The sequence below is a fragment of the Pseudorasbora parva genome, chromosome 18, assembly GCF_024679245.1.
Source record: "Pseudorasbora parva isolate DD20220531a chromosome 18, ASM2467924v1, whole genome shotgun sequence".
Taxonomy (NCBI): Eukaryota; Metazoa; Chordata; class Actinopteri; order Cypriniformes; family Gobionidae; genus Pseudorasbora; species Pseudorasbora parva.
In genome coordinates, this window is record NC_090189.1 from 33,837,703 (window position 1) to 33,864,018 (window position 26,316).

Below are 26,316 nucleotides of genomic sequence, written 5' to 3' on the forward strand. Positions count from 1 at the left end.
ACATTTGTCTACAAAAGTGTGAGGGTAATCTGACAGATTTTAAGACACTGGCCACGTGTTGAGCAAAAGATGAGTTAAGTTATATTTCTGATGATCTTCAAAATATGCTGAAAGTACAACAAGAAATGTATACATGACAAATTCCATTAAAAGTGTAGCGAATTAGCTCTTAAGGGAAATATTTATAATTATTCATAACTCATTATGATTAATTATGAATAATTTATTAGATTAGCTTTATGTAGCTACATTAACATTGCAATCAACTAATCAGTTCGTTTGTGAACATTTAGTATTGATTATTACTTAATTCTAAGAAAACGATATTTTTCATGGCTACAGAAAAAATATTCTTCCTTTGTATTTACATAAGCGCTTAGAGCGCATAACCAGATCGATCATTTAAGGGACAATTTGTTTGCAGGCAGGGAGTCAGAACCAAACATATTTTGAGCACAAAATTTAATATCTATAAATCACGAACGAGACATAAAACACATACATACACAAAACATACATAGCAAGAGTTGAAGTGAAAGTGGTTAGAACAACCGGGTCAGTACAGATGGATGAAGTCTAAAGAGTCTAAAACCTTGAGAGAAACCATCGGTGACTACAATCCCCTTTGTCTGAACAAATGGGTTTACAGTTTTACTCACTACACAGCAATTTGTTTTGTGTACGATACTTGCATATGGCTTGAGCCGTAGAAGACTGTCCAGGTGGAAATTGCAGGAGAAAGTTCGATGGTTTGGTCTGATGGGTTTTACCACGCATGATTCCTTCCGTGGTGAGTGAAGGAACGATGGTGAACTTGCAGATTCTCTGATGGTCGAAGAAGAAGAAGGTCGACATGAAGTGTTGGGGCCTGTTGACATAATAGCCATGTGTGGGCCTCGGGTTTCTGGTCCCGCACAGCACATGGCTCTGTGTATGGAGGCCCTCCCTGCTTGGAGGGCCTGCATTGGTGGCCTGGCTCAAGGGCCAGCCACGATGACGTGTTGGTTCAGCCAGAGAGAGAAGAGAGAGGGAGGGCATCCGAGCACCTCTCTTTTTAAGGTCTGGGAGTAGTCACACCCTCCTAGGGTAGACTTGACCAATGAGATTGTTGGGATTTCCTAGCGTGAAGTGAGCATTTATTTGATAGGAGACATGACATATATGAGGTTACCTGAACTAGTAAGTTGTTAAGACAAAGACAAAAAGATGCAAAATACCATACAGAAGAAACATTTTACAAGACAGTTATGTGTTTACATACAATGTCCTGGGGTGCATGTTCATTTATAGATGGTTTGTCTATAATTTGAGGCAAAAGTGTGTGTTTTACAAGCTTTGTGTCTTTAATTCTGGACTTTTCATGTGGCCAAATTCTTTTGGGCCATAAAACGTATTATCAGATGGTTTCCAGGGTAATGTAGAATCTTTCTCTGTTGTGTTGGGGGAAGGTCTGTTACTAAGCATTCAAAAATGTTGCACACTTATTTAGATTAGATAAATACCTGATTTGAATTACAGGTAAAATATTCTTAAGCTGGGGTGTTTCTAGGATTTCCATTTAGAACATCTTAGCCCCCAGTCAGGGTATGGAAAAAATGGTAACACGAAAGGTAGGTTTAGGGAAGGGTTTGAGTTACGCATTCAAAATATGTCTAAATATATGTGTGTGTCCACAAGGTAAATGGATTTATAAACATACTAAATTATGTATTTTTGAAAATGTAAAAATGCAGAATGTTTCTTCTGATGGTTAGATTTAGAGGCTGTGGGTGTGATGGGTAGGTTTAGGGGTAGGGGCAGTGTAGGGGGGTAGAATGAAACAGCGTTGATAAACAGGCTAAAAAGCGATTATACGTCTTGATAGTAGGGGTGTCAACAATAATCGATTCGGCGATGCATCGCAATGCGGGGCATGAACAATTCAGCATTGATGCGGCAAAGTGCCATAATCGATTATGTCACTGTTTATTTTCTGGCGGATGATAAAGTTGTGAAGTTTCAAATACTTCCGGTTCCGGGAGAATAACAACAACAACAAAGAAGATGGCTGAGGCGGAGGGAGATGACCGCGATAGACGGGTTATTAAAAACGCGCTAACGACCCGAGGTGTGTAGGATTGTACGTATATATTTTTTGCACAATAATAAATTAATCTATAATGACGAAATACGGCGCAATTCACCTTTATTCCACAAGGTGGCAATGTCTGATACCCAATGATGAAGTGACGTTTCACTCATAGTTACCTCTGACAGAAAACGAAACAATAATTACAATCTGCAAAACTTGAAATGGCTCAGTGATTTACTTCAGAGAGCAAGTACTAAACACAATCATATGTTAGTGTCACTATCTCTTGATGATGGATGTGGTCAAGAAGCTGTCAGTGATCAAAATATTGATTTTGAAGACATTGAAAATGAGTTTGGAGAATATGCATGAGATCGCGAATATGAGTCAGATGCTGAATATACTGGTAAACGAGCTCTGAGGAGGTCATATGATGATGGGATTAAACATCTGCTCAAACTGAATCCTTCCAAGCTCCAAAAGGTAACGAAATAGGTTTTATTTTATTCTTCTGTAGCTGTTACTCTAAAATCAGGAGTTTTATATATTATCACGACAGATAGAGGTCTATCCATGTTAAATATAGATCTGGGTCGCTAACGACCTGAATATGTAAGAATGTTTGGTGAAACAGTCATGCATTTAAGGGTTAATTGCATTTTATTTAATTTTATTTAATTACATTTTATTTTATTTAATAACTTTTATGTCAAAGATACAGGAGACACAAAGCAGCCAATACAATCTGTTGTTTAATATCTGCTTGTATTGCCTCATGACTGATGAAAAATTTGCTTTGTGTGCAGTAGAATTTTGATGCATCACAATGCATCGTAGAATCGAATTGAATCGAATCGTTACCTGGTGAATCGTAATCGAATCGAATCGTGAAGGCAGTGCCAATGCACACCCCTACTTGATAGCAAGCCAAAATTACATACCAATTCATCGTTTGAATTTCAAAATTCACCCGCTCATTTGTTTTCAAACCTCAAATAAACAATCAAACGGTCGCGAATCAGCAGATTGATGCGTGATTCATATCGCCAATGTCACGTGATTTCAGCAGTTTGCCAGTTTGACACGAGATCCGAATCTTGAATCATGACTGTTTGATTCTTTATTTGAGGAACACGGAAGAGAAGACAATGCTGAATAAAGTCATATTTTTTTTGTTATTTTTTGACCAAAATGTATTGTTGATGCTTCAAAAGAGTCTAACTAACCAACTGATGTCACATATGGACTACTTTGATGATGTTTTCATTACCTTCTGGACGTGGACAGCAAGTGGGCATACACTTACATTCAAAGGACAGAAAGGCCTCGGACTAAATCTAAAATATCTTAAACTGTGTTCTGATGATGAACAGAGGTCTTACGGGTTTGGAACGACATTAGGTTGAGTCATTAATGAAAGAAATTTCATTTTGGGGTGAACTAACCCTTTAAAAACAGCAACATTCTGTTATTAACTTTAATTACCAAGATGTTATTATCTGTCCCCATTGAAAGTGCTCTTCTCATAGCCCATTATTGTTTTTATTAAGCAATATATATTGGTATATTACAATGATGCTTTGAAACGTTTCACCAGTTATATTGATTAAAAATTTTATCATAACTAAAACAGTTAATGTTCATTTCTTTCAGCAGAGGGGGCAAAGTAAATTGCAAGTTACAATCACATAATTCAATACAAAAACATGTTTGAACATTTTTGTTTGTTTATTTAAAAAACAAATATAAGATGGTATTTATTTAATTGATGAGTTGTCAATAAATTATATAACAATACAATATGGGTATGATGTTACCTCAAAATTCAACAATGACAAATTGACTTTTTTGCTGCCTGGAATCCAGATGTTTCCGTGTATTGCAGTGATCCATTTGCTTCTCTTTTCTGTAGCTTTTGTCTGTCTATTTGTAGAGTCGATCTCACAGTTCTTTCCCATTTTAGATGTGTTTTTCACAGAATTCATGCTGAATAGTGAACCAATAATGCCACTTGCCACTCAGTGGCCATAACTGCAGTAACTCTTTCAGACAGTGATGTCATTGTGCATACCTTCTATAGGCAGAGAAACAGGAGCATAATAAATTGCTAGAAGTAAATCAAGCATAATGAGTCCAGTCAATGTGTTATGGGAAATGTAATTTATGATATGATCAAGGAGACAGGAAGAGTGCCCTCTGGTGGCAATTGGTGCTCCGGCTGACAGCTGTGACAAGTGCAGAGCAGACATCAGAAGAGACCATTTGTTATACTTTGTTATACTGCACTTTTTAAAAAGCATTCTGCCCCCAGAAAATCCAAGTTAAAATTAGTATAATTATTTATTTGGAATGTAGACCCAAATGCAATAAAATTACGCTGTTAAGCATTTGCTGTTTGTCTGCAATATTAGAATCTTTCTTTTTCAATGCTAAAGTCTTTAAAAGCCTATCTTAATGTATAACGTTTAAACATCTAAAACAAGTTATTTGAAATATAAATTATGATTTAATAGACTATTGTTACTACTTTTACATAAATGCCTCATATATTCTAAACCCAAAGTTTCCCCTGGTCAATTGTATTATTTGTAATGTGATGAATCTGAACTTGAACATTTGCTCACTAGACAACTTCCGGCAACGCTTTTTTCTTATGAATAGCACTGGTGCGGTTTCTCTCCCATATGAACTCTCTCATGAGCTTTCAAGGAATCTGACCGAGCAAAACTCTTTTCACAGTGTGCACACCTGTATGATTTCTCTCCAGTATGAATTCTCTCGTGTGATTTTAAGTTGCTGGATGTAGTAAAGGTCTTAACACAGTAAGAGCACATATGAGGTCTTACACCAGTATGTACACGCTCATGCTCTTTTAAATTCTGCAGTCGTATAAAACACTTTCCACAAAAAGAGCAAAAGTGAGGCTTCACACCAGAATGAATTTTAAGGTGTGTTTTTAAGCTTGATGCCAAAACAAATGTTTTATCACACTGATCGCAGCTGAAAGACTTCACTCCAGTGTGACGAAGCAGATGAGCGGTGAGAATGCTTTTGGATGTGAAACTCTTCCCACACAGAGAGCATGTATAAGGCCTCTCACCAGTGTGAATTCTCATGTGCACATTTAGGTGTCCTTTATGAATAAAACTCTTTCCACACTGAATGCATGTGAACATATTTTCTCCAGTGTGAATTCTCATGTGCACATTTACATCCTCTTTGCGACTGAAACTCTTTCCACACTCAGTGCAGGTGAACGGTTTTTCTCCAGTGTGAATTCTCATGTGCTGATTTAGATGTACTTTATGTCTGAAACTCTTTCCACACTGAGTGCATGTATATGGCCGCTCTTCAGTGTGAGATCTCATGTGTCTGTTAAGGATTGATTTATTTCTGTAGCTCTTTCCACACTCAGTGCAGGTGAAACATTTTCGCACTCCAGATTTTCCTGAGGGGGTTTGTGTGAAATTATCTTCAGTCTTTGAAATTGCATTTTCATCTTCATTTTTATATGTATTATTTCCATCTTGGTTTGTGAAATGATGCCGTTTGTCTTCATTCACTTCCATCGGGTCTAAAAATCAACATATTAAATTCCCAAAATTCAATTAAAGAAGGAAAATGAGAAAAATATAATTAATTCTTACTTCAGCACAAATCTATTTTTTTACAGAGACTACTAGGATCTAGTTTTAGATGTACTTTTATATCCTCCAGAGAACCAGAAATATAAGATACATTAATGCATTTAGTTTGTTATTACATTGTTTGGAGCATAAGAAACCAATGGAGTATTTTTTTTATTTTTTTTATTGTATTCATATTTTATGCTATGTCCCCTGCAGAGGACACCAGGACTCAGTTACTTTGTGAAGAGAGAGGAATCTTTCAGAAGTACAATCTCTACCATCTCTACATCACTTCACCAATCAGGCCTGTATGGTAGAGTAGCCAGACAGAGGCCACTCCTCAGAAAAAGGCACATGATAGCATGCATTGTGTTTGCCCAAAGGTACCTTAAGGAATCTTAGACCATGAGAAACTAAATTCTCTGGTCTGATGAAACAAAGATTGAACTCTCTGGCATAAATAGCAAACATCATGTCTGGATGAAAACAGGCCCACTCATCCCTTGGCCAATACCATGCCTACATTGAAGCCTGGTGGTGGCCGCATCATGCTCTAGGAATGTTTTTCAGCGGCAGGAACTGGGAGACTAGTCAGGATTGAGGGAAAGATGAATGCAGCAATGTAAAGACATTCTTGATGAAAACCTGCTCCAGAGGGCTCTGGACCTCAGACTTGGGAGACAGTTCATCTTCCAACATGATAACGACCCTAAGCACACAGCCAAGAAAACAAAGGAGTGGCTACTGGACAACTCAGTGACTATCCTTGAGTGGCCTAGCCAGAGCCCAGATGTGAAGCTGATTGAAAATCTCTGGAGAGATCTGAAAAATGTCTGTGCACTGACACTCACCATCTAACTTGATAGAGAGGTCCTGCAAAGAAGAATGGGAGAAACTGCCCAAAATAGGTGGGCCAAGTTTGAAGCAAAATACTCAAAGAGAAGTAATGTAATTGGTGCTAAATGTGCTTCAACAAACTATTAAACAAAGGCTGTGAATATGTGTAATATATACATTTGCAAAGATTTCAAACACACTCTTTTCGTGTTGTCATGATGGGGTATTGTTTGTAGAATAGAGGAAAATAATACATTTAATCTATTTTGGAATATGGCTGTAAAATAAAATGTGGGAAAAGTGAAGCACTGTGAATACTTGGATGCACTGTATTTAATTGTTTGATTTGGGGTTTTCATTAGATCTTGTGTTACTTGAAGTCTTTTCTTTTGACATCCATCTGCTTAAATAGAAATATTGCGAGAGTGCTCAAAGCATTGTTGTATGAAGCAAGGGGAGAAGTTGCGATTTTCAAATAATAATCAAATAATTCCCAGCCGTCTTCGAATACTATTTTTGCCAAAAATCAAAATACAGTCTATGCTTTTTTTTAGTTTAGTGAATTTAAAAATGAAAGATTTAAAAAAAAAAAATGTAATATTACAATGATAGAATGTCAGGGAATTTCTATTTTTGAAAAATGGGGGGGGGGGGGGGGGTTACAAGAGTCCTTTACATTGTTTCTTGTCAGACTGTACAAACATGATCCATGCTGTAAGCCATGTCACACTGTACGATCTAAACTCTAAACTGTCATTAAAGGGTTAGTTCACCCAAAAATTAAAATTATTTAATTAATTACTCACCCTCATTTTCAGTACATTCCCAAGACCCATCTAAGGCACTAAACACAACGATACAAAGTCCATCTCACTACAGTGGCTCTACAATAATTTTACAATCAAGCTATTGCGTGAGTTCACGTCCGAGACCTACACGGAAGACAATAACTTGGCGGATTAAGTCATTAGTTATATTTTTTTGCGCACAAAAATATTCTCGCCACTTCGTCAAATTATTGACCACTGTAGTGAGATGAACTTTGTAACAACTTTATTAGTGACTTTTATGGGTCTAGTGAGTGGGAATGTATTGAATGCCAATGGAGGCCTATCTGAAGCCTTTCTCAGCCATCAGCTTTTAACAAAAATATCTTCATTTGTGTTCCGAAGATGAACGAAGGTGTTACGGTTGTCCAACGACATGAGGGTGAGTAATTAATTAAATAATTTTCATTTTTGGGTAAACTAATTTAATGTCAGCCTGTATGATAGTCAAGACCCATTAAAACCATCTCTCAGACACAAGAAAACTCAAGAAAAGAGTTTTATATCAATCATCAATAGCTGCATTTCCATTACAGATTTGCGAAAAACTTTTACGATATTTCTTAAATGTCGATAAAAAACTATTGTGAAATGACCGTTTCCATAGCTGCATTTTATGCGACTAAAACGTATTATTTTCCTCTCGCGATAGGTCATTCCAAAATGATAGCACTTAGTAGGTTTGTAGCCTATATCCCATCCACCGCACTAGCCATTATTTTTATTGGAAGGAGACGTGTCCAATGTCCAAGCATTAATGGTAAGGAAAGCCCCTTAGGTTACATAAGCGGCACGGATATGAGGTGTGTGTATGTGTCAGATCTGCTTCAAGGTCTTCATGATAATGTAGCATTTCTGTGTTTAGAATCCAGTATTACTGTAATCCTATTGTCTTTTATGAGTTTAATAAAGAACTCCGTCTTGTCTTCTCTCCAAACATACCGAAACAGTCATCTGTAAAGAATGATCGACTTTTACGCGCGCCAGGTTGATGCATATAGAAAAGAGCGAAATGTTTGAATTTGCATGGTAACTCAAATTTTTTTTTTTTTTTTTTACCACTTTCGTTATTTTGGCTAGACATTTCGTTTGTTGGGCATATTAACTGAATTTAGAAATGCTTTGGAAAAGAAAAAATTGGCATCTAATAAACAATTTTTTTTTTTAAATGAAGACAGCGTTTGGAGTGAGTGCATGCAAAATAATTAGTTCCCAGAGTCCACAAATAAAAGTAGACAGTTTATAGTTTATAATTATGTCTTGAACTTATCTGTATAGCTACAAATGACAGAGTATTGCGAATTATTTCCTCTGTCTTAAAGGTGGGATAGGTAGGATCTAAAACACTTTTGTCCAAATTTGCTTAAACTTTCTTTATATGTCAATTAGGGCCAGGACTCGATTAAAAAAAATAATCTAATTAATTAGAGGCTTTGTAATTAATTAATCGAAATTAATCGCATTTTAATTGCATATAAATATTTGACCTGAGAACAATGAGAAGTAATTTTTCACATGTATTTTTAGTATACCATTGAATAATGACTGAATACATAAGCTTAATCAACAAAATATTGTTTATTTATTTCAGTCCAGCAGTGCACTGTTTGCCATTGAGTTTAGCAAAAGCATATTTGTGATATTTGAGGCTCGATGTGCTGCGGTGATACGCAAATTCCTTGTTGTATCGCTTACACACAACCGTGCTCTTGTCGAGGCTTCCATCCTTTCGTTTTTTTAAACAAAATTTCCCATCCACGGGGCCGAGCAAAGCGGCCTCATCAGCTTCTTCGTTCATGTTCACTCATGCCCTGCGTCTCAATCAGCTCCCTAGTTCACTAGTCAGGGCACTGACCAGGACATAAGTCAATGGGCTGACTCCCTGATCAGTGCCCTGACTACTGAACTAGGGAGCTGATTGTGACGCACCCATGGTTTGTTGTTGTCGTGACCCCGGAGCGCTAGTTGGTGTTCCAGTATAATCGGTCCGTCGAAACTCATTCATTGAAAAACGTTCCGCGGTGCAAAAATAAGTGTGGTTAAATTGTTTTTTTTTTTTTTTTTTTTTTTTTTTGCGTAATTAATTAACGCGTTAAAGTCACGTAATTAATTAATCTTAATTAACGCGTTAAAGTCCCGGCCCTAATGTCAATACATAATTAAAATGTAAGTACTCTGAAAAGGAGAGTATAAAAATCGAGTGACTCTAGACTTTTTAATCTGCAATAAACACCGCTCATTATTTTTGTTCGGGATGAAACAAATGATTGGCTTGGGCGACTGTCACTCTCTCTCGCTACCATGGCGACCACCGCTTTCGCTACAGGATCTGCCCACATGCTCGTTTGATTTGAGCAGTTCAAGAGGCAAGAAACCTAGGCAAAATAATGGCAGAGAAAGAGCATTCAAAATTCACAGTGCAGGGTTTTACACTCAGCGAAGGCAAACAATGCAAAAAGAAAGACAGTACGAGAAAGGGCAATGCAAGTCTTTGGATAATTAAACGCGAGTAAATATCTGCGTGGCTTTTCAACGATGGTGAGAACTGAGGGACCTGAAAAACGACTCATTGCTGACTGTATTTCTGCTGGACAAGTAATCTTTCATTTTAATAAAAAAAATGTTTGGTTTATGTTTTCATGAAGCATGTATCAAGAGCACATGAAGCTGCCTAATATAGCTAACATAACATTACTTAGCATAAAGTTACACTGTTATACACTTAGCCATTAGTAGAGATGATAAATACTCAATATGTTTAGCTCAAGTTGATCGCTGTTGTGTTGAATTTCGCAAAATTTAAATTTAGATAACAAAATGCATGCGTAAAGCTAGTACACCGCACCCAGGAACTTTTTTTAGAACTAAGTTAGCTTTAGCTACTACTAATCAACAATGCTTTCATCATGGAAACGTTTACATGCAAAACACAGTATGTGTTATGAATCTTACACAAAATTCATCTTCATTACAGTATAACTGATGTTATTGGAAAACATGATGCTACCCGTTTTCTTTGCCTTATAAATAAAACTAGCTCATTACCAAATCAAACAAAAATATATTTTAAACTTTACCAGTATCGGTATTCTAGCTTGATAGTGAGTACTAAAAGACATCTTATTTGTTTATATTCATACTGATAAAGTTCGATTTTTTATTACATGTGATTCTGACATGATGTCACTACATGCACACTGCTCGTCTGAGGAAAATAATGTGTCTTCCAGCTGAGTGGCCGGTGTAGCGTGTTCATGTATTTTGGGGCCGTGGCTTTGGAAAGAGCCCAGAAGGGAGAAGGTGGAGTGAATGGAAATAATGAGCTGTCTTTAAAACTGTCGTGAGACGTCTACAGACACTCATTTTTTATACTTTCTTTTTCAGAGTACTTACATTTTAATTATGTATTGATCAGCCCAGGCTCATTGGAAATACGTGACTCTGCCTACATTTTTGCAAAACCCGAAATATGTACCCCCAGGTACGTTTACCTGCACTTTTTGGGTGAAACGTCCACCAGAGGCGCTAAGTGGTAATGTTTTTTCTCCATTCCCAAACCGATCTCATGAAATGGTGTATGTATGGCACGCCAATTCGTATGCCATTTTGGTGTGCTATCAAGACGCATAATCGCTTTTTAGCGTGTTTATCAACACCGTTTCATTCTATCCCCCTGCACTGCACTGCCCCTACCCCTAAACCAACCCATCACACAGACACACACACACTGCCCCTAAACCTAGAAGAAACGTTCTGCATTTTTACATTTTCAAAAAAACTATTTAGTATGTTTATAAATCCATTTACCTTGTGGACATACACATATTCAGACACATTTTGAACGCGTAACTCAATCCCTTCCCTAAACCTACCCATTTGTGTATGATAAAAAACAGGATCTAACAGGCAGATACGACTGCATGCATAATTTATTCTGAAAGTACAAATATGCCAAGTGTTCCGAGGCCAAACAATTGATTTGTGTGAAGAAAATCCCCAAAAGCGTTCCGTAAAGTCGAATCCATCCGCCGAATATTAATACATTTCAAATATTGCCGCCGGAAGAAGCGTCAGGTCAGCTTTGACAGCATTGGCTGTCGTGTGTCTCGTGACCAACCGTGTCATTCTAATCTTGCCCTGAGTATCATTTGAATTAGAAATATGAATGAACGAGTGCGTGTGTGTGTGTGTGTGTGTGTGTGTGTGTATGTGTGTGTGTGTGTGTGTGTGTGTGTGTGTGTGTGTGTGTGTGTGTGTGTGTGTGTGTGTGTGTGTGTGTGTGTGTGTGTGTGTGTGTATGTGTGTGTGTGTGTGTGTGTGTGTGTGTGTGTGTGTGTGTGTGTGTGTGTGTGTGTGTGTGTGTGTGTGTGTGTGTGTGTGTGTGTGTTCTGTTCACAAAGGAGCGCGATCATCATTTTAACGACTAAAACATCAAAATCAACTCGGTTCTTCACATGAAAATATCATATGACTTCAGAAGACTTGGAATGCAACATGAGTTAACATTTTTATACAGTTATTTGGTCAGGTTTTGCAAAAAAAACATGTGACTGTACATTTATTTGCCTGTTACATGTTTTATATTGTTGAGAGTTGGTAGGTTTAGGGTAGGAGTGGAGTTAGTTGCTCCAAAATATAAAATTAGGCTATAAATATTAATTCTGATGAACATTCATTCAGGTGCACGTGTATGTTGAATAACTTTCAATACCTGATTGAAAACACTCCAATGAACCTCTGTTCTTTAAGGGGTTGAATAATTGTGTCAATGAAGAATTCACAAAAGAAACATTTACTACTGTATTAAAAAACTAATTGATGTCATTTTATTTGCATATGGTCCTTTAAGAAGTCCTTGTAGGATTTCATTCTGAATACAATTACAAATGTACACTAAATTCCCTAAAACCATTTACAGCATTGGGGGTTGAATAATTTTGAACAGAACTGTAATTTGCCGTTATTTGTAAGAAAACGCTTCCACTGAGGAATTTTCCAGGTTTGTGTTTTCACTTTTATATCCTAGAGGGCACTATTATGAATCATGAATTATGAGTACAGAATCTCCTGATCAAAACACAGGAGAAAAAGTTGGGGGGATGATCATCAACATTAAATACCATATAAATCGAAACTATCTAATGTTACTGAATGAAATGTTGACCCATGACGACCTACAGGACTGTGCAAGAATTAGACGTGTTGATGGACTCAATCTACTCCATCTGTGTTTGATCATCGTTCTGAATTCAATCTGGATGTAGTCCTTGACAAAACTGGATTTTCTCAGCTTTTTGTTCAAAATGTTGCTTTTTCTATGAAACTTTCCCATATTTAAGTGTTGATAAAAAGGAATGCATGAAGCTAGAATAAAACGTTGTTTAAAAGCAGAGGTCTGCTCTTTCTTTTAATATATTGCATGTTCAGATATTTATACAACAAAATATTCTATGGGCCATTACATTTTTGTGAACATTCTCAAAAATGTGCTGGCAACTTTTTTTTTTTTTTTTGTTAAATGCTGGTGGGGAAAGAGTTAAAATCGCCATACAAGACAAGTTTACAAGACTTTAAAAGACATGCAAATGATAAACTTTAGTATGATGCACCCAATTTTGCAAGTGGTGACAACTGTCCCAAAACATGAGAGCCGCCTGCAACGCACTTGATGTTTGCCTTGTGCATATGCACCATTGGTGATGTTTATAGTGCATTTTGAACGAGAGAGAGAGAGAGAGAGAGAGAGAGAGAGAGAGAGAGAGAGAGAGAGAGAGAGAGAGAGAGAGAGAGAGAGAGAGAGAGAGAGAGAACAACACAGATTAATCAGTCATGCTGTTTGTGAAATTACGTCCTGCAGAAAGTTTTAAAATAATTGATTTTATTTTATAATCTGTGTGGATTCAATTATGCAGCACCTGAATATAGGCTAACTTCCGTCAACATAACCAACGTGGCAACCTCTTTACACAGGGAGCATGCTGGGGACTGTTGGCGTTATTTTGTCACTTACAGTACAGAGCAGTAGGCTAGATGGAGCCAAAAACCTCCAGTATTTGTGCTAAACTAGTCTAGCTGTGGGTGCATCAGACAGAGTTATGGAAAGCATGGAGAAAAAATTGTTTGTATGGACTTATCTAACTCGGGAGGATATGGTGAATAAGCTAAAGTCCCAAAAAGTCAGCATGTTCCTTTAATAAAACAATCTGTGTTATTTATGCTGAATGATTATCTCAAAATGTAGTTCTGCATTGTAATTTATCTGAATTAAATACAAATACATCTCTCGCTTTTGCTCACGTGTGCTATAGGTTTTTCAACCCTGGTTTAGGTTATTCAGTTAAGAAAAGTAATTTTGCCAAAGAAGATGTTTTAAAGCAACCTACTTCACCTACTGTAACCTACTTCTAATGTGTTACTCTAGCATTCTGCTTAACACTGAGAATTTGAATAATTGTAGTGTGACTATTGGGTGTGGATCAGAGAAAATAATGTGTGGGTGGTTTGTTTTTAATGACAGATTCGGTGACGTTAGAGCTGATCCACGCATCTCTAGCATGCCCATCTCTACTCTTGTTCTTATACCAAGTTTCCTTCCAGTCCAATTTTATTTCGCTTCTTACAAAAGCCTTCAGAAGCTGAAACTTTAAAGTTAAGTTGCACAAAATAAATGCAATGTTTAGGCATTACTATTATTTTGATTTATAGGTTTAGATTTAGGTTGTACTATGCTTATGGGTAGTTCACCCAGAAATGAAAATGTGATGTTTATCTGCTTACCCCCAGGACATCCAAGATGTAGGAGTGTTTGTTTCTTCAGTAGAACACAAATTAAGATTTTTTTACTCCAACAGTTGCCCTATAATGCATGTCAATGGGGTGTTTTTGTATGACAGTCACTTTGAGAGTAAAAAACACAGACATACGAATCCATATTAAACCCCGTGGCTCGTGGCTACACATTGATGTCTTAAGATGCGAAACGATCGGTTTCTTGATCGTTTCTTGATCAAACCGATCAGTATTTGTGTTTTTTTTTTTTTTTTTTACTTCATATCAGACGAATCTCATCTAGTATGTATTCCCAATGCCATTACTTCCTTTGAAGAAGGTCAAAACTATATATATATATATATATATATATATATATATATACATACATACATACATAAAATGGACTGCATTTATTATAGCACATTTAACAGACCTATGGCGATCCAAAGCGCTTTACATGTCGCCTCACATTAACCCATTCATACACCGACGGTGTTGTCAGCCATGCAAGGAGCAGCTGGGTTTAGGTGTCTTGCTCATGGACACCTCGATACTTGGTCAGGTTTGTAGCCAACCTACATGAACCACTGCCGCGAGTGTGTGTGTGTGTGTCCCAGTTTATGAAAACCCAACTAAAGTAATTTTTTTGTGATTCAGTTTTCTACATAAAATCACTCTACATAATGTAAAGAACATTGTGTTAAAATTTAACAAGGATATATTTAATATTGACTGAGTATTGCTAGGTTAAAGATTTGATGAATTTTGGTCTCAGAATTTTTTTGAGAATTTTCAATGTAAACACAAGATGCATAATGATGCTGACTATGAACCATACACAACATTAAAGCTTTAATTCTCCCATTTTCAGTGACATACGACACATTTATGGGAAAATTCTTAAAGTTTTGTAAAACAGGTTGTTTGTAAAACAATTTATTATGATGCACATGTCCAAAAAGCACAACATCAACACGAATTGGGTGTACAAAAGATTGATTGTAGCAACAATTACCAAATCAATGAATTGAAATGATTTATATAAATGTATTAATACAATATCCATATCCAAATATCCATGGATAATGTCATTAATATATAAATTAATTAATATATTACATTTTAGTACAAAACATTATTTAAATAATTTTACTGGGCTACTATGTAACATTAAGTACAGTACATCTAGAGTCAAAAAAGAAGGGTAGTACCATTGATTTCCATAGTATTTTTTTTCCTACTATGTAAGTCAATGGTAACTGTCAACTGTCTGGATACCAACATTCTTTAAAATACCTTCTTTTGTGTTCAACAAAAGAAAGAAAGTCATGCAGGTTTGAAACAACATGAGGGGGATTAAATGATGACAATTTTCATTTTTTGGTGAACTTTCCCTTTAACAGGTTAACTTTCTATACACAGAACAACACATTCAAAAATTTTGATAATCGCATGGATTTTAAATCACAAAAGTATGTCAATTTGACATTAAAAACTCAAATTCATATTAAAATTAGAAATGGAATACTTGTTCACAGCTAAGTGATTGTCATAGTATAAGCAGCTCCACAGAGACTACACAGTCAATGTTCTAAGCCAGTTTAATTATTTAATTATAGACCATGTGGGTTTTGTTTTTGGTCTTCCAACACCTAGTTTGTGGGGTGGACCAGGGGCCAGGCACTTCTGCATGGACAACATTGTTGTTTTCATCACTCGGAACCTTGTTCTGCATTGTTAGATTAGGGCAGGACTGTGACAGGTAAAAATTCCAGCCATACATGGGGACAATAACCATCTCATCTCCACAAATTTGGAGAATCAGAACACCACTTGGAGAAGCCTGCCATAAAAAATTCTCAATAACAGCCAAAAAGTCCACCTTTGAATTCCTGTACTTGCACTTAAACAGGCCAAAGAGTGTCAGGAGCAAACCTTTTGTGACCAGCTACCATGAAGGAAAGAGTAATCCTCTGATGCTTGCCTGTTATAACCACCAAAGAAGGTAATGAACCAGTGCATTGTTTTTATTTTACCCTGAGCAATTGTCCGTAAGTGAAAGTGGGTCTCCTTCACACCATAGTTCTCAAAAAAAGTAGTCCAGGAGACTGGTCACAAAGTTGGCCACTTTGCCAGTAATGGTTGCCTCATGTAGAAAAAAGACCACCATCTGTGGAAGCCCTTGTGTTACAATGCCGAACACAGCACACTTGCGTGGCCTCTTAAAGAAGATGGGTCCTGGCTGCATGGGGTCATGGAGATAATGCAGCTGTTGAGTCAAGTCAAACTGTAATTAACCTGTAAAACAATGTGCAAATGTTTACTCAATTTGTCAATGCAGTGTTTTCTGTAAAAAAATATGTATCCATTCAAGAACAGATAAATGCCTTATGTTAGTCCTTAAAGGAACTCTCCACGATTGAGATATTAACTTGGACTATATTATGGGGAAGCACAGGTAAAGAACTGCTACTTGGGCGCAGAATTATCACAGAACACATTGCGATCGCTCAACAGCCAGAGGACATGAGGATGAGAGCAATGATATCTCCAAGTGACAGTGCTTCGCCTGTGCTTCCCCATAATATAGTCCCAAGTCAATATCTGCCTAGGAAATTGCCTAGTCTTAATCTGCATCGGTATTTGTACTTGTTGTGAATACACAGACCACAAGAAATAATTAGGTGGGGGGAAATGTTTTTGGTAGGTCCAGCATAGAGCTGACATTAGTTTCATGGGCAACAAGTTTGGCACATACTGCTGCCAGAGACGATAAAATGTGTGTACACTAACAGTTCGATGATCACTGGACTCGTAAGACTAACTATACAGTTTGTGGATAGCAACTTTGCTGACAGAACAGGGCAGTAGCTTTAGGTCGTCCCTTTTGTATCCTGGAATTCTGCCAGGAAACAGCACTGCATTTTCTTCAGCATTGTGGATAACTGTCACAACTCTCTCAATGTCATTTACATCGAATTTTGTCCTTATTTCCATGCATCCTAGGGGTCACACCATTCTGCAAATAACGCTGGACCAATGACGCTAGGCAATCCTTGAACACAGCATGCATATACATAAAAGTGTCACGACAGATTTTCTGACCCTCATAGTAGGAATCTAGGCGGTGACATTTACACAGTCTGTGATCCTTTTTTGTTTTAACGGTTTCTTTCCCACAGTTCAAGTGACTTTGTATTTGAGCTAAAACCACTATGTCGAGTAGGCTACAGTATTGTCCATCTCCAAATGCTTCATTTTGAGTGACAGCAACTCTCCATCATTGAAAGATGAAGAACACTTTTCCCTATTGAAATACTTGCAGTTGCAAAAGAAACCTATTTTCAGTTTCAGATCTGGACTTCCAGCATTAAAAGCTAATTCTTCTTGTTGGTGTTCCCTCTTCAGATTTCCCAAACTAATAGCTTGGAGTTCAATCAACAAAACTGGCGTGTTCTCATCATCATGTTTGTCACTGCCTGAAAAATCAAGGAGATTATTTTTTCATTTCAAAGCAATAGACTTAAAAACACAATGGTGTAACATGCAGGATGGGATGGGGGCTAATTCCACATTTAAAGTGGATAGTAAAGCATTTTATATTAAAACATCAGTCTTTCAGGTTAGTCAGACTGGATCTGATTGAGGGGAGAGCAGAGGGAACAAGGAACAGGCAAATTGAGGCTTCACACACACACAAAAAAGATTTTCTTTCTTAGAATTTTGTCTTGTTTCCAGTCTAAACTTCTAAAAAAAAGTATATCAAAATGCTTTTACTAGATAAGTAAAATTACATATTTTTTTCTTGTTTTCTGGAAAATAACATCAAAATGAAGTGATTTTTGCTAAAAACAAATAGAAAAATAATCTTGTTTCTCTTTGGGACAGAAACAAGAAACATTATTTTTACATTATATTCACAAGAAAGATTATTTTTCTTATTACATTACATTACAGAGGCATTATAGCTACATTTAGCAAAAAGTTTAAATTACTAAGACTTAGCCTACCTTCAAATTCCTCATCAGTTTCGTCCAAGAATGTGTCCTGCTCATCATCACCATCATCCTCCAGAAAATAATCCTCAATAAACCTGGTTATATCATTAATCGGGGCAATTCCACTGAGATTAATATCGAAAAAGCTGTTTAAGCAATAAGCTATTTTCTGTTCCTGCTCGCATTTAGGTGTGTTTTGGCCCATATGTGAACACTCCTAACGATCTCAGAGCCCTTCAAAGCGAACCGAGACGAGACCATCACGGGAGGTGGTCTGGGTACATTTCGATCTCATCTTATGGTACGTTTTGCTAAAAACACGCAGTCTGAAAACAAACCGCTCTGGGCTTACTTGATTTTTTCTGTTCGCGAATTCCAATGTAATTTGATCATCAGATGCCTCCATACAAATCGGCTGTTCATCTCGGCTGATTCTTCTGACAAATCTCTACAAATTTTTTGTCACTTGTTTATTGCAATTTCAACCGCTTTAGAACTGTATGAGATGCGCCTTTCCAGTTTAAAATGGTGTTACGACGCCAACTGTCACAGCGCATCAAATAAACAGATTCTTTAGCATCTTAATTATTTATTCATTTATTTACTTATTCATTCATTGACTTACTTATTTTTAATTTCTGCAGGTTTGGTCCTCCACAGAAAAACGTTTAGGGAGCCCGTGTCATGTAATTTTTTGTGCAAAACGTGTAAAACGCAGTGTCAATAAAATCACTCATCACTCCAGTATTTATAATGTTATAGATTAAAATGTGAGTATTATATCTCAAATCCCTTGGTATAATCTATAATTTACAGTAATAAACATACATTACCTATTTTCATAATTTTTATGACTACGACTTTGATAATCATAACCTCATAATTAGATTTTGCAACTTTAGCCGGGTTTCACAGATGGGGTCACATGTAGATTCCCCATTAATGCCTGTGCAGATGGCGCAGGGCCGTGCACAGATATTTTGAGGGGCAGTGGCCCAAACCAAAAAAAAAGGGGCACTATAAGGGGATTGAGTATCATCTTAATATAAAAAATTAATAACAAACCTTTTACAATCATACTGTAAATACAATTGTTAGGCTTTAGTGCTAATTAAATTTCTGTTGTTCTAATTATTCTTCCAAAAAGTTGATTCTGGGCTAATTTGATATCTTTTCTATTTACATTTTTTATTGGAGATTTAAGTAGCAAATGAGAATCACTAAAATTGAATATATTTTGAGACAAAGGTCTTGTTTATGATTTATGTAAATCATACGCAACAGATTTTTAATAACAGAATATATAAAAGTATGGTATTTGGGGTAAAAGGCATATTTAACATAATAAACAGCTGACTGACTTCCATTTGTTGACATGACATGGTTAAGATTCAGCTGGTAAATATCTTAAGTTGGGTGTCCATCTTAGAGGCAACATCATATTTATAATAAAAAATATGATAATAATCATATAATACACATATATTTAGTTGTTACAAGGATAACACTTTATAAAATTATTATGGAATCTTTCATTCAATGGTTTCAGATTATTTACTTAGGCTAAACATTTGTTTCTGTATTTTAAAATATATTTTTATATTAACATTTTAATATTTACTGAACAATAATTAAATATTTTATTAATTAAAATAAACAGAAAATACTTTTTTGCACAAGTATGTACTTTTTTGAAAAATGAGCCCATTGTAGGCTACCCTGATACAACTCATCTATATTTATATTAAAGGGGCAGTGGCTCGTCACCGGGCCACCCCCCTGTGCACTGCCCTGAGATGGCGTGGATTGGTTGAATAAGGTTTTTGACCTTACTTGATGGAGAATACTAGATGAGATTCGTCTGATATGAGGTAAAAAATTACACAAATAATCGTTTTGTGTCTTAAGACATCAATGTGTCGCCACAAGCCACAGGGTTTAATATGGATTCGTATGTCTGTGTTTTTTACTCTCATAGAAAAAAAAAAACATTGGCACGCATTATACGGCAAAGGTTGGCCGGTTAAGGTTAATTTGTGTTCTACTGAAGAAACAAAAACATCAACATCTTGGATGCCCTGTGGGTAAGCAATTTTTAATTTTTTGGGGTGAACTAAAACTTTGATTCGAGAAATTTCCTCACTATTAAATATTTCAGTGTCAACTGTTTAATGGAAACAATTAATGGAAACAGCTTGTTTCCAATTAATGGAAACAAGCTGAGTTGCTGTTCCCAATTGAAAGCAATTGGGAACAGCAACTCAGCCAGAAAGTGGTAGGTCATGTAAAAATCAAAGAGCGGGGATAGCGAATGCTGAGACGTACAGGGTGCAGAAGTTGCCAACTGCAGAAGTTGAGTCGATAGCTACAGACAGACCTCCAAACTTTCTGTGGCCTGCAAGAGCAGTGCGTAGAGAACTTCATGGAATGGGTTTCCATTAGAGTTTAGATTCTCTGCCCGAGCACGAACCTGACCCAAACTGACCCGCGGGCTGGGTCGGGCCGAGATTTCCCGACACCATCCTCTGGCCGGGTAGGGCCGGGCCCTTGATCAAGCATTTGTTTTTTTAATTATTAGCCTACTTTACTAGTCTAATTGGGTGGGCAGAAAGCTATGCTATAATCAGAAATTATATATATTTTTAGCAAAGTAAGAGCTAATACAACAACTAAGAAACAATATGTGTAGGCTACAAAGTTGCACAAGTCAGGATTAGTGTAAAAATGCGCGTTAAACTCACAGCTCGTGCAGTGATGGAGCGCAGCATTCTAAACAGAAACGATCTGTGTCAAGAGCTGCTCCCATGAACACTGCACTTTGCTTAATCTATCTATTTATATCTTTGAATTGTTTAAAAGTGGACATTTCAAGCTTTCTATACGCATATTTCTCATGTCTGTGAGGCAAGTAGCCTGCTGAGTTTCGGTTTATTTATGAGACGCACGCTCCAGTTCATGAGCAATGAAAGCGATCACTCCCACGACTTCCTGTCACAATTATAGTCTGCTATTTGCTTTTTATTTATTAAATCCAGGCAATTGACCTAAGAAACCTTTTTTTTTTTTTAAATTAAGATACAATTTAAACAAAATGAAAGAAATGCTTTCTACAAAACAAAACTTAATATTAAACTAAATATAAGAACCAAAATCATTTCTGACCCACTCGCATCTTTTCACTTATCATAATCAGATGCAATGTAAGAATAATATAGTATTTAAACATAAATATGAAGGAAAAAACACATTGTTTAATGGCTGCAACAAAGTAAGCTACAGATAAATGTCTGAGCTGGATTTGAGCAAACATCGGTTTACCGGTGAGTGGTTCATGAGCGCGCGCCTGCGGATTATTGAGTGGAGTCAAGTCAACTTTATTTATATAGCGCTTTTACAATGACGATTGTTTCAAATAAAGCAGCTTCAAAGTGTTAAACAGGAAAATATTGCAACAAAATTTGATTTGGCTGTACAGTCACTGTGGAGAAAACAGCGATGTTATCAACTCATTTAAGTTTATCAATGTTAATTTTAACATGAGTCTCACCAGTCCGCTTCGCTGCGCTTTGCTCATTACAGGCTCGTTCTCGTCAAAACACCCACGTATTGAAAAATGGTCGGGTTTAAATCAGGCTCGGGCTCATAATTACAGTTAATGTGTCGGGCCGGGCTGGGCTCGGACACAACGTGCACGTGGCTAGGGTCGGGCTTGATTTTATTGAGCCCGATCCAGGGTTTTTCCTGGGTCAGAAATGGTCTTCGGTGGTGGCTGACCAGTCATGGTCATCCACACACACGCATGCATGCGCACACACAAACCAATAGTAAAAGTACCTACCCGCATGAAATGTTAAATATATGCTAAACATTTTTTTTTTGCTTTTTTTGCTAATCTAATTTTGATATCTCATTTTGTATGATGTCTTGATGTTTGTTTCTTTAGTTCCTCATTTTTACACAGTTTGCATGGTTTACTGATTCATTATTTTGGCAACAATTATTAAAAAGCAGCATTAAAAATTTAATAACAAATTAAGTCTAATTCTCTGCCATAAACAATTTAACTTGCGTGGTTCTGCTTTCACCTTATTCCAGAAATGTACTACACATTATCAATATAAATACTCAAAATAAAAACAGGAAAATACTGTGGATTATTAAGACTAATTCTTACTAACCCCTCTTGTTTAATGGGGTAAGCACTCTTGCATTCTCATTTCAGAGGTGTTGTGAGTAAATGATTACACACCGATTCGTGAGTTCAGTGTTAGACAAATCAGTTCATTAAAATGAATCGGTTCAAATGAGTCATCAGTTCGCAAATCGGACAAAAGCGGACGCATTATGTGTGAACCCAGACTGTTAAAACAATGCAAAAGATTGATCACAGAAAACACTTCATAAGGATATTTTTCTGTTTATTTGAAAGAGCATCCAGCAGTAATTCAGGGAAAATAATGTGCAAGAGCACCACGTGGTGCACGGATTCAGTCTTCCGACCATTTACCATTTTGTCAGTTCTGTTGATTTTGATTGATATGCACGAATGAGAAAGAGAGAGAACGGTGACTGTTTTGAAGACAGAGTGTGGGGCTCTCTGCTCATTCTCCGTCACTCAGTTAACGAGGGCGCATGTTAACTGAGTGTCAGAACGAGCAGAGAGTCACGCGCACTACAAATCTACATCAATTTATAAATCACAATAACTCATCAAATAAGGCTTTAGGGACAAAAATTTGCTTTGGCGGCCGCCAAAAAAATTTAAATGTAGAAAAAACCCTGCGACCTAATCTCTTGCGCGCAGGGTGCAGAAGTTGCCAACTTTCTGCAGAGTCGATAGCTACAGACACACTTGTTTGTAGAGTAACTGGTAGCTTAGCTCACTACATTTTCCAAGTAGCTTGCCCAACACTGGAATCACACTTATCTGTCTGGCAATCTGATAGATGAGTCTGGGTTTAGCGGTTGCCAGGAGAATGGTACTTGCATGACTGCTTTGTGGTAAGTGTAAATTTTGGTCTGGTGTGGGGTTATTTTTCAGGGGTTTGGCCCCTTAGTTCCAGTGAAAGGAACTTTTAATGCTTCAGCATGTTGGACAATTTCATGCTTCAAATTTTGTGGGAACAGTTGTTGGGGGTATGTCCAGAGCTGCCCAAGGTACTCCGGGAAGACACAATGGATGCATCAACTCATCCACTGACGTGGTGGTGTGATAACCATAGATTTCCTCTAATAGCCAAGCTGGCACAAAATTACAAAAAAAATAAAAAAACTTTTTGTAAGAGTTACGTGATTATATTGTCATTATATAAGCAGTAGCATAACATGGTCTTAAAAAACAATAATATAACTTATAGCAATTAATTTAGGGACAAAATATTCCTCAACAAAAAGTAGTTATCATGACAGCCCTACAGATGACAAAAGTCTAACCTATACCTGGATCTCAGGAGGATGTGTCAGTTTTCATCTTAATATTCCTTAACAGTCTTTCAAGAAAACAAAGGAAAACACCAACCTATTTGTTCCTCTGTATCTTCATATTTTATTCTGCAGGCTTCTTCCTCAAACTCCATCTTTAATAGTGTCAGTAGTTTCCCCTGGAGTAATTCCTCCTGTTTGCTGGTGCTTCTCTTGTGGGGTGATGGAAATATTCAACAGCATTTTAAATCATGAACAGCTGTGGGAGTGTCTTAACTGAATAAAGGTATACATTGTGGTCACTCTTACTTTAGCAAATGCTCATCATCACACATACAATCTCAAATAAGTGTTTGCTCATGTTTATGTTGCTCTTACATTAGGTATGATTTACATGCATTAAAACTGTTTACCAGGTTTCATTGCATAAGATTAAAACAACTCATAATCTTCACAAACTGCACCGTGTAACGTTAGTAAAAAACTGTAACGAGCTTACTTTTCACAGGGGTAACGTTACTGTACAATATCAGTCGGTTCATTCGATTAACGTGATTCACTAAATGATTTGTGTTTAGATTTCTCCTAATAAATGATCAAATTAATTTACTCACAGTCTGAAAAACAGCAGATTCAGAGCAGAATGAACGGGCGTGTTCCACTTCACATATGTGTATGATCCCTTCCCCTCGATAAATTTTCTTCTTCTCCTAGACTGTGTTATTGTGTTGCACGAGCGCCCTCTACTGGTGGAAATCAATCCAAAAGCAAAGTATCTAAACGTCATAGATTCGATACAAGACAACTGTTATCTTTGTTAGGTTTTCATCTCTCTCCCTCTCTGTTATGTTTATGTGTAATGTAGTTGTCATCCATCCATTAAAGAATACTACACATTAAATGACTTCTTAGTATTTTTATTTTATTTTACCCTATATCTCAATACACTGGCAAACCATCAGTGCTCGAGGGAGCCGCAACAAGTGCCGGTGAATCGACTGGACTCATTGAACTCTTGCACATTTTTAGTATACGACAGTCAGTATCATAATGGAACATAAAAGGAAAATAATAATAATAATAATAATAATAATAATAATAATAATAATAATAGAAATCAACATAATACAACATAAATGATGAGAACATAATTCAACAACCCCACTTGTTTTCATCATCTTAATAATGACATCACAAATAATTAGTTCCCAAACAGAAAACGTTTTAACTTTAGAATTTTAATTTTTGATACAGATTTTGTTAAAACTTCTGCCACCATGTCTTCTGTAGGGAAGTACACAATATGTATTTTTCCATCATTGACAGCATCACGGATAAAGCGATATTTCACATCAATGTGCTTAGATCTAGATCTATTCACTGGGTTTCTAATCCCCTTGATTATCACCATACATTGTGGTGCAAGTGTAAACACTACTATCCATACCATTTAGCAGTTGAGTTAAGTACATGCTTTCCTGAGTAGTGTTTGTTAGACCAATGTATTCAGCTTTGCAGGTCGACAGTGCCACTGTAGGCTGTTTCTTAGACTTCCATGAAATGACAGGGCCTTGTTCTGTCAGGCTGAAACAGTATCCTGAAGTGCTATGTCTATCTTCTTCTGAAGATGCCCAGTCAGAATCACTGAAGGCTATTAGACTTAAAGTCTTGTCTGTGTTCTTGAAACAAGCTCGCAGTCAGCTGTACCTTTTAGGTATCTCAGGACGTGTTTAGCATCTACTAAGTCATGTGTTTTAGGTTTTGCAAGGGTTTGTGACAGTTTACTGACTATCCAGCTAATGTCATGTCTGGTACAGGTCATTGCATAGATAAAGCTTCCAACAAGTTCAAGGTATTCTTCGGGGTTCTCAATCTCATTGATGTTTTCTCCCTCATTCTTATCACATTCCACGTTTAATTCACTTGGGGTAGCTTTTGGTTTACAGTTTGACATTCCAAACCTTTCAAGCATTTTGAGAATGTACCTTTTCTCCCAGTCAGCAAATTTCTTTTGGCCCAGATCTGGCCCAGATAAACATCTTAGATGTGGCCCAGATTAGATTGTCTTTGCCTTTTTAACTCCATGGTAAATACAACACTCAACAACAAAAATGTATTCAATAATTTACTTTTGACAAATATTTACAGTTAATCAGAAACCATTATATTAATATAAATAACATTCAAAGAGTAACACCAAATTTCAAGTGTGTATTATGCTAAACTAGCAATGAGAGTTAAAGTAGAAGGGAGGGGGGAATCACATTAACTTGCTAAAGATAACAAACAACAACTTCACAAGAGAAAAAAAGTCTCTAATTGTAAAGAACCGCTCTGAACTTAAGAGATCCAAATGCAGTATTTATAAAGAGGGTAATCCACAATCATAGTCAAAAGCAGGCAAAAGGTCATACACAAGCAAACAGTCCAAAAAGGCAAACAAGACAGGAGAGACAGGCAAACGGGTAATCCGGGAAACAGGCAAGAAATCCAACAAACCAAGTGACATGAAACCAGGGAAAATGCACAGAAATGCAGTGTACACAAAACGTACTCGGTTACTTTCGTAACCTCGGTTCCCTGAGAGAGAGGAACGAGTATTACGTATGGGAAAAACTCCTTTTCTCGAGAATATGAAGCAAAACTTTAATAAAGGTATCCATGTAAAGCGCAGTGCCGCTGAACGGCCATAGCTCAGCGCGAGGAGCGCTCTGATTGGCCGGGCCACGGCAACTGCAGGAACCTATGGTGAGGCGGCTGAG

The 26,316-nt window shown here is 36.9% G+C and overlaps 1 protein-coding gene across 1 annotated transcript; it reads right to left on the minus strand.

Annotated features, from left to right (window-relative positions):
- Positions 1 to 3,050: 3,050 nt before the first annotated feature.
- LOC137046367 (gastrula zinc finger protein XlCGF57.1-like) lies at positions 3,051 to 24,296 on the minus strand. The gene is made up of 3 exons (XM_067423557.1): positions 24,169 to 24,296; positions 23,652 to 23,766; positions 3,051 to 5,645 (listed from the first exon to the last, which is right to left on the minus strand). Exons 2-3 carry the CDS (start codon positions 23,707 to 23,709, stop codon positions 4,723 to 4,725), a joined length of 981 nt encoding a protein of 326 aa, XP_067279658.1. The 5' UTR covers positions 23,710 to 23,766; positions 24,169 to 24,296; the 3' UTR covers positions 3,051 to 4,722.
- Positions 24,297 to 26,316: the final 2,020 nt, after the last annotated feature.

What these genes read in the sequence shown, in the direction of transcription:
- LOC137046367 (XM_067423557.1), bottom strand. Translation starts at nt 23,709, where the DNA reads ATGGAGTTTGAGGAAGAAGCCTGCAGAATAAAATATGAAGATACAGAG. An exon ending in AGATACAGAGGAACAAATAG is followed by an intron (nt 5,646 to 23,651) that starts GTTGGTGTTTTC and finishes GTTGATTTTTAG; the next exon opens with ACCCGATGGAAGTGAATGAA.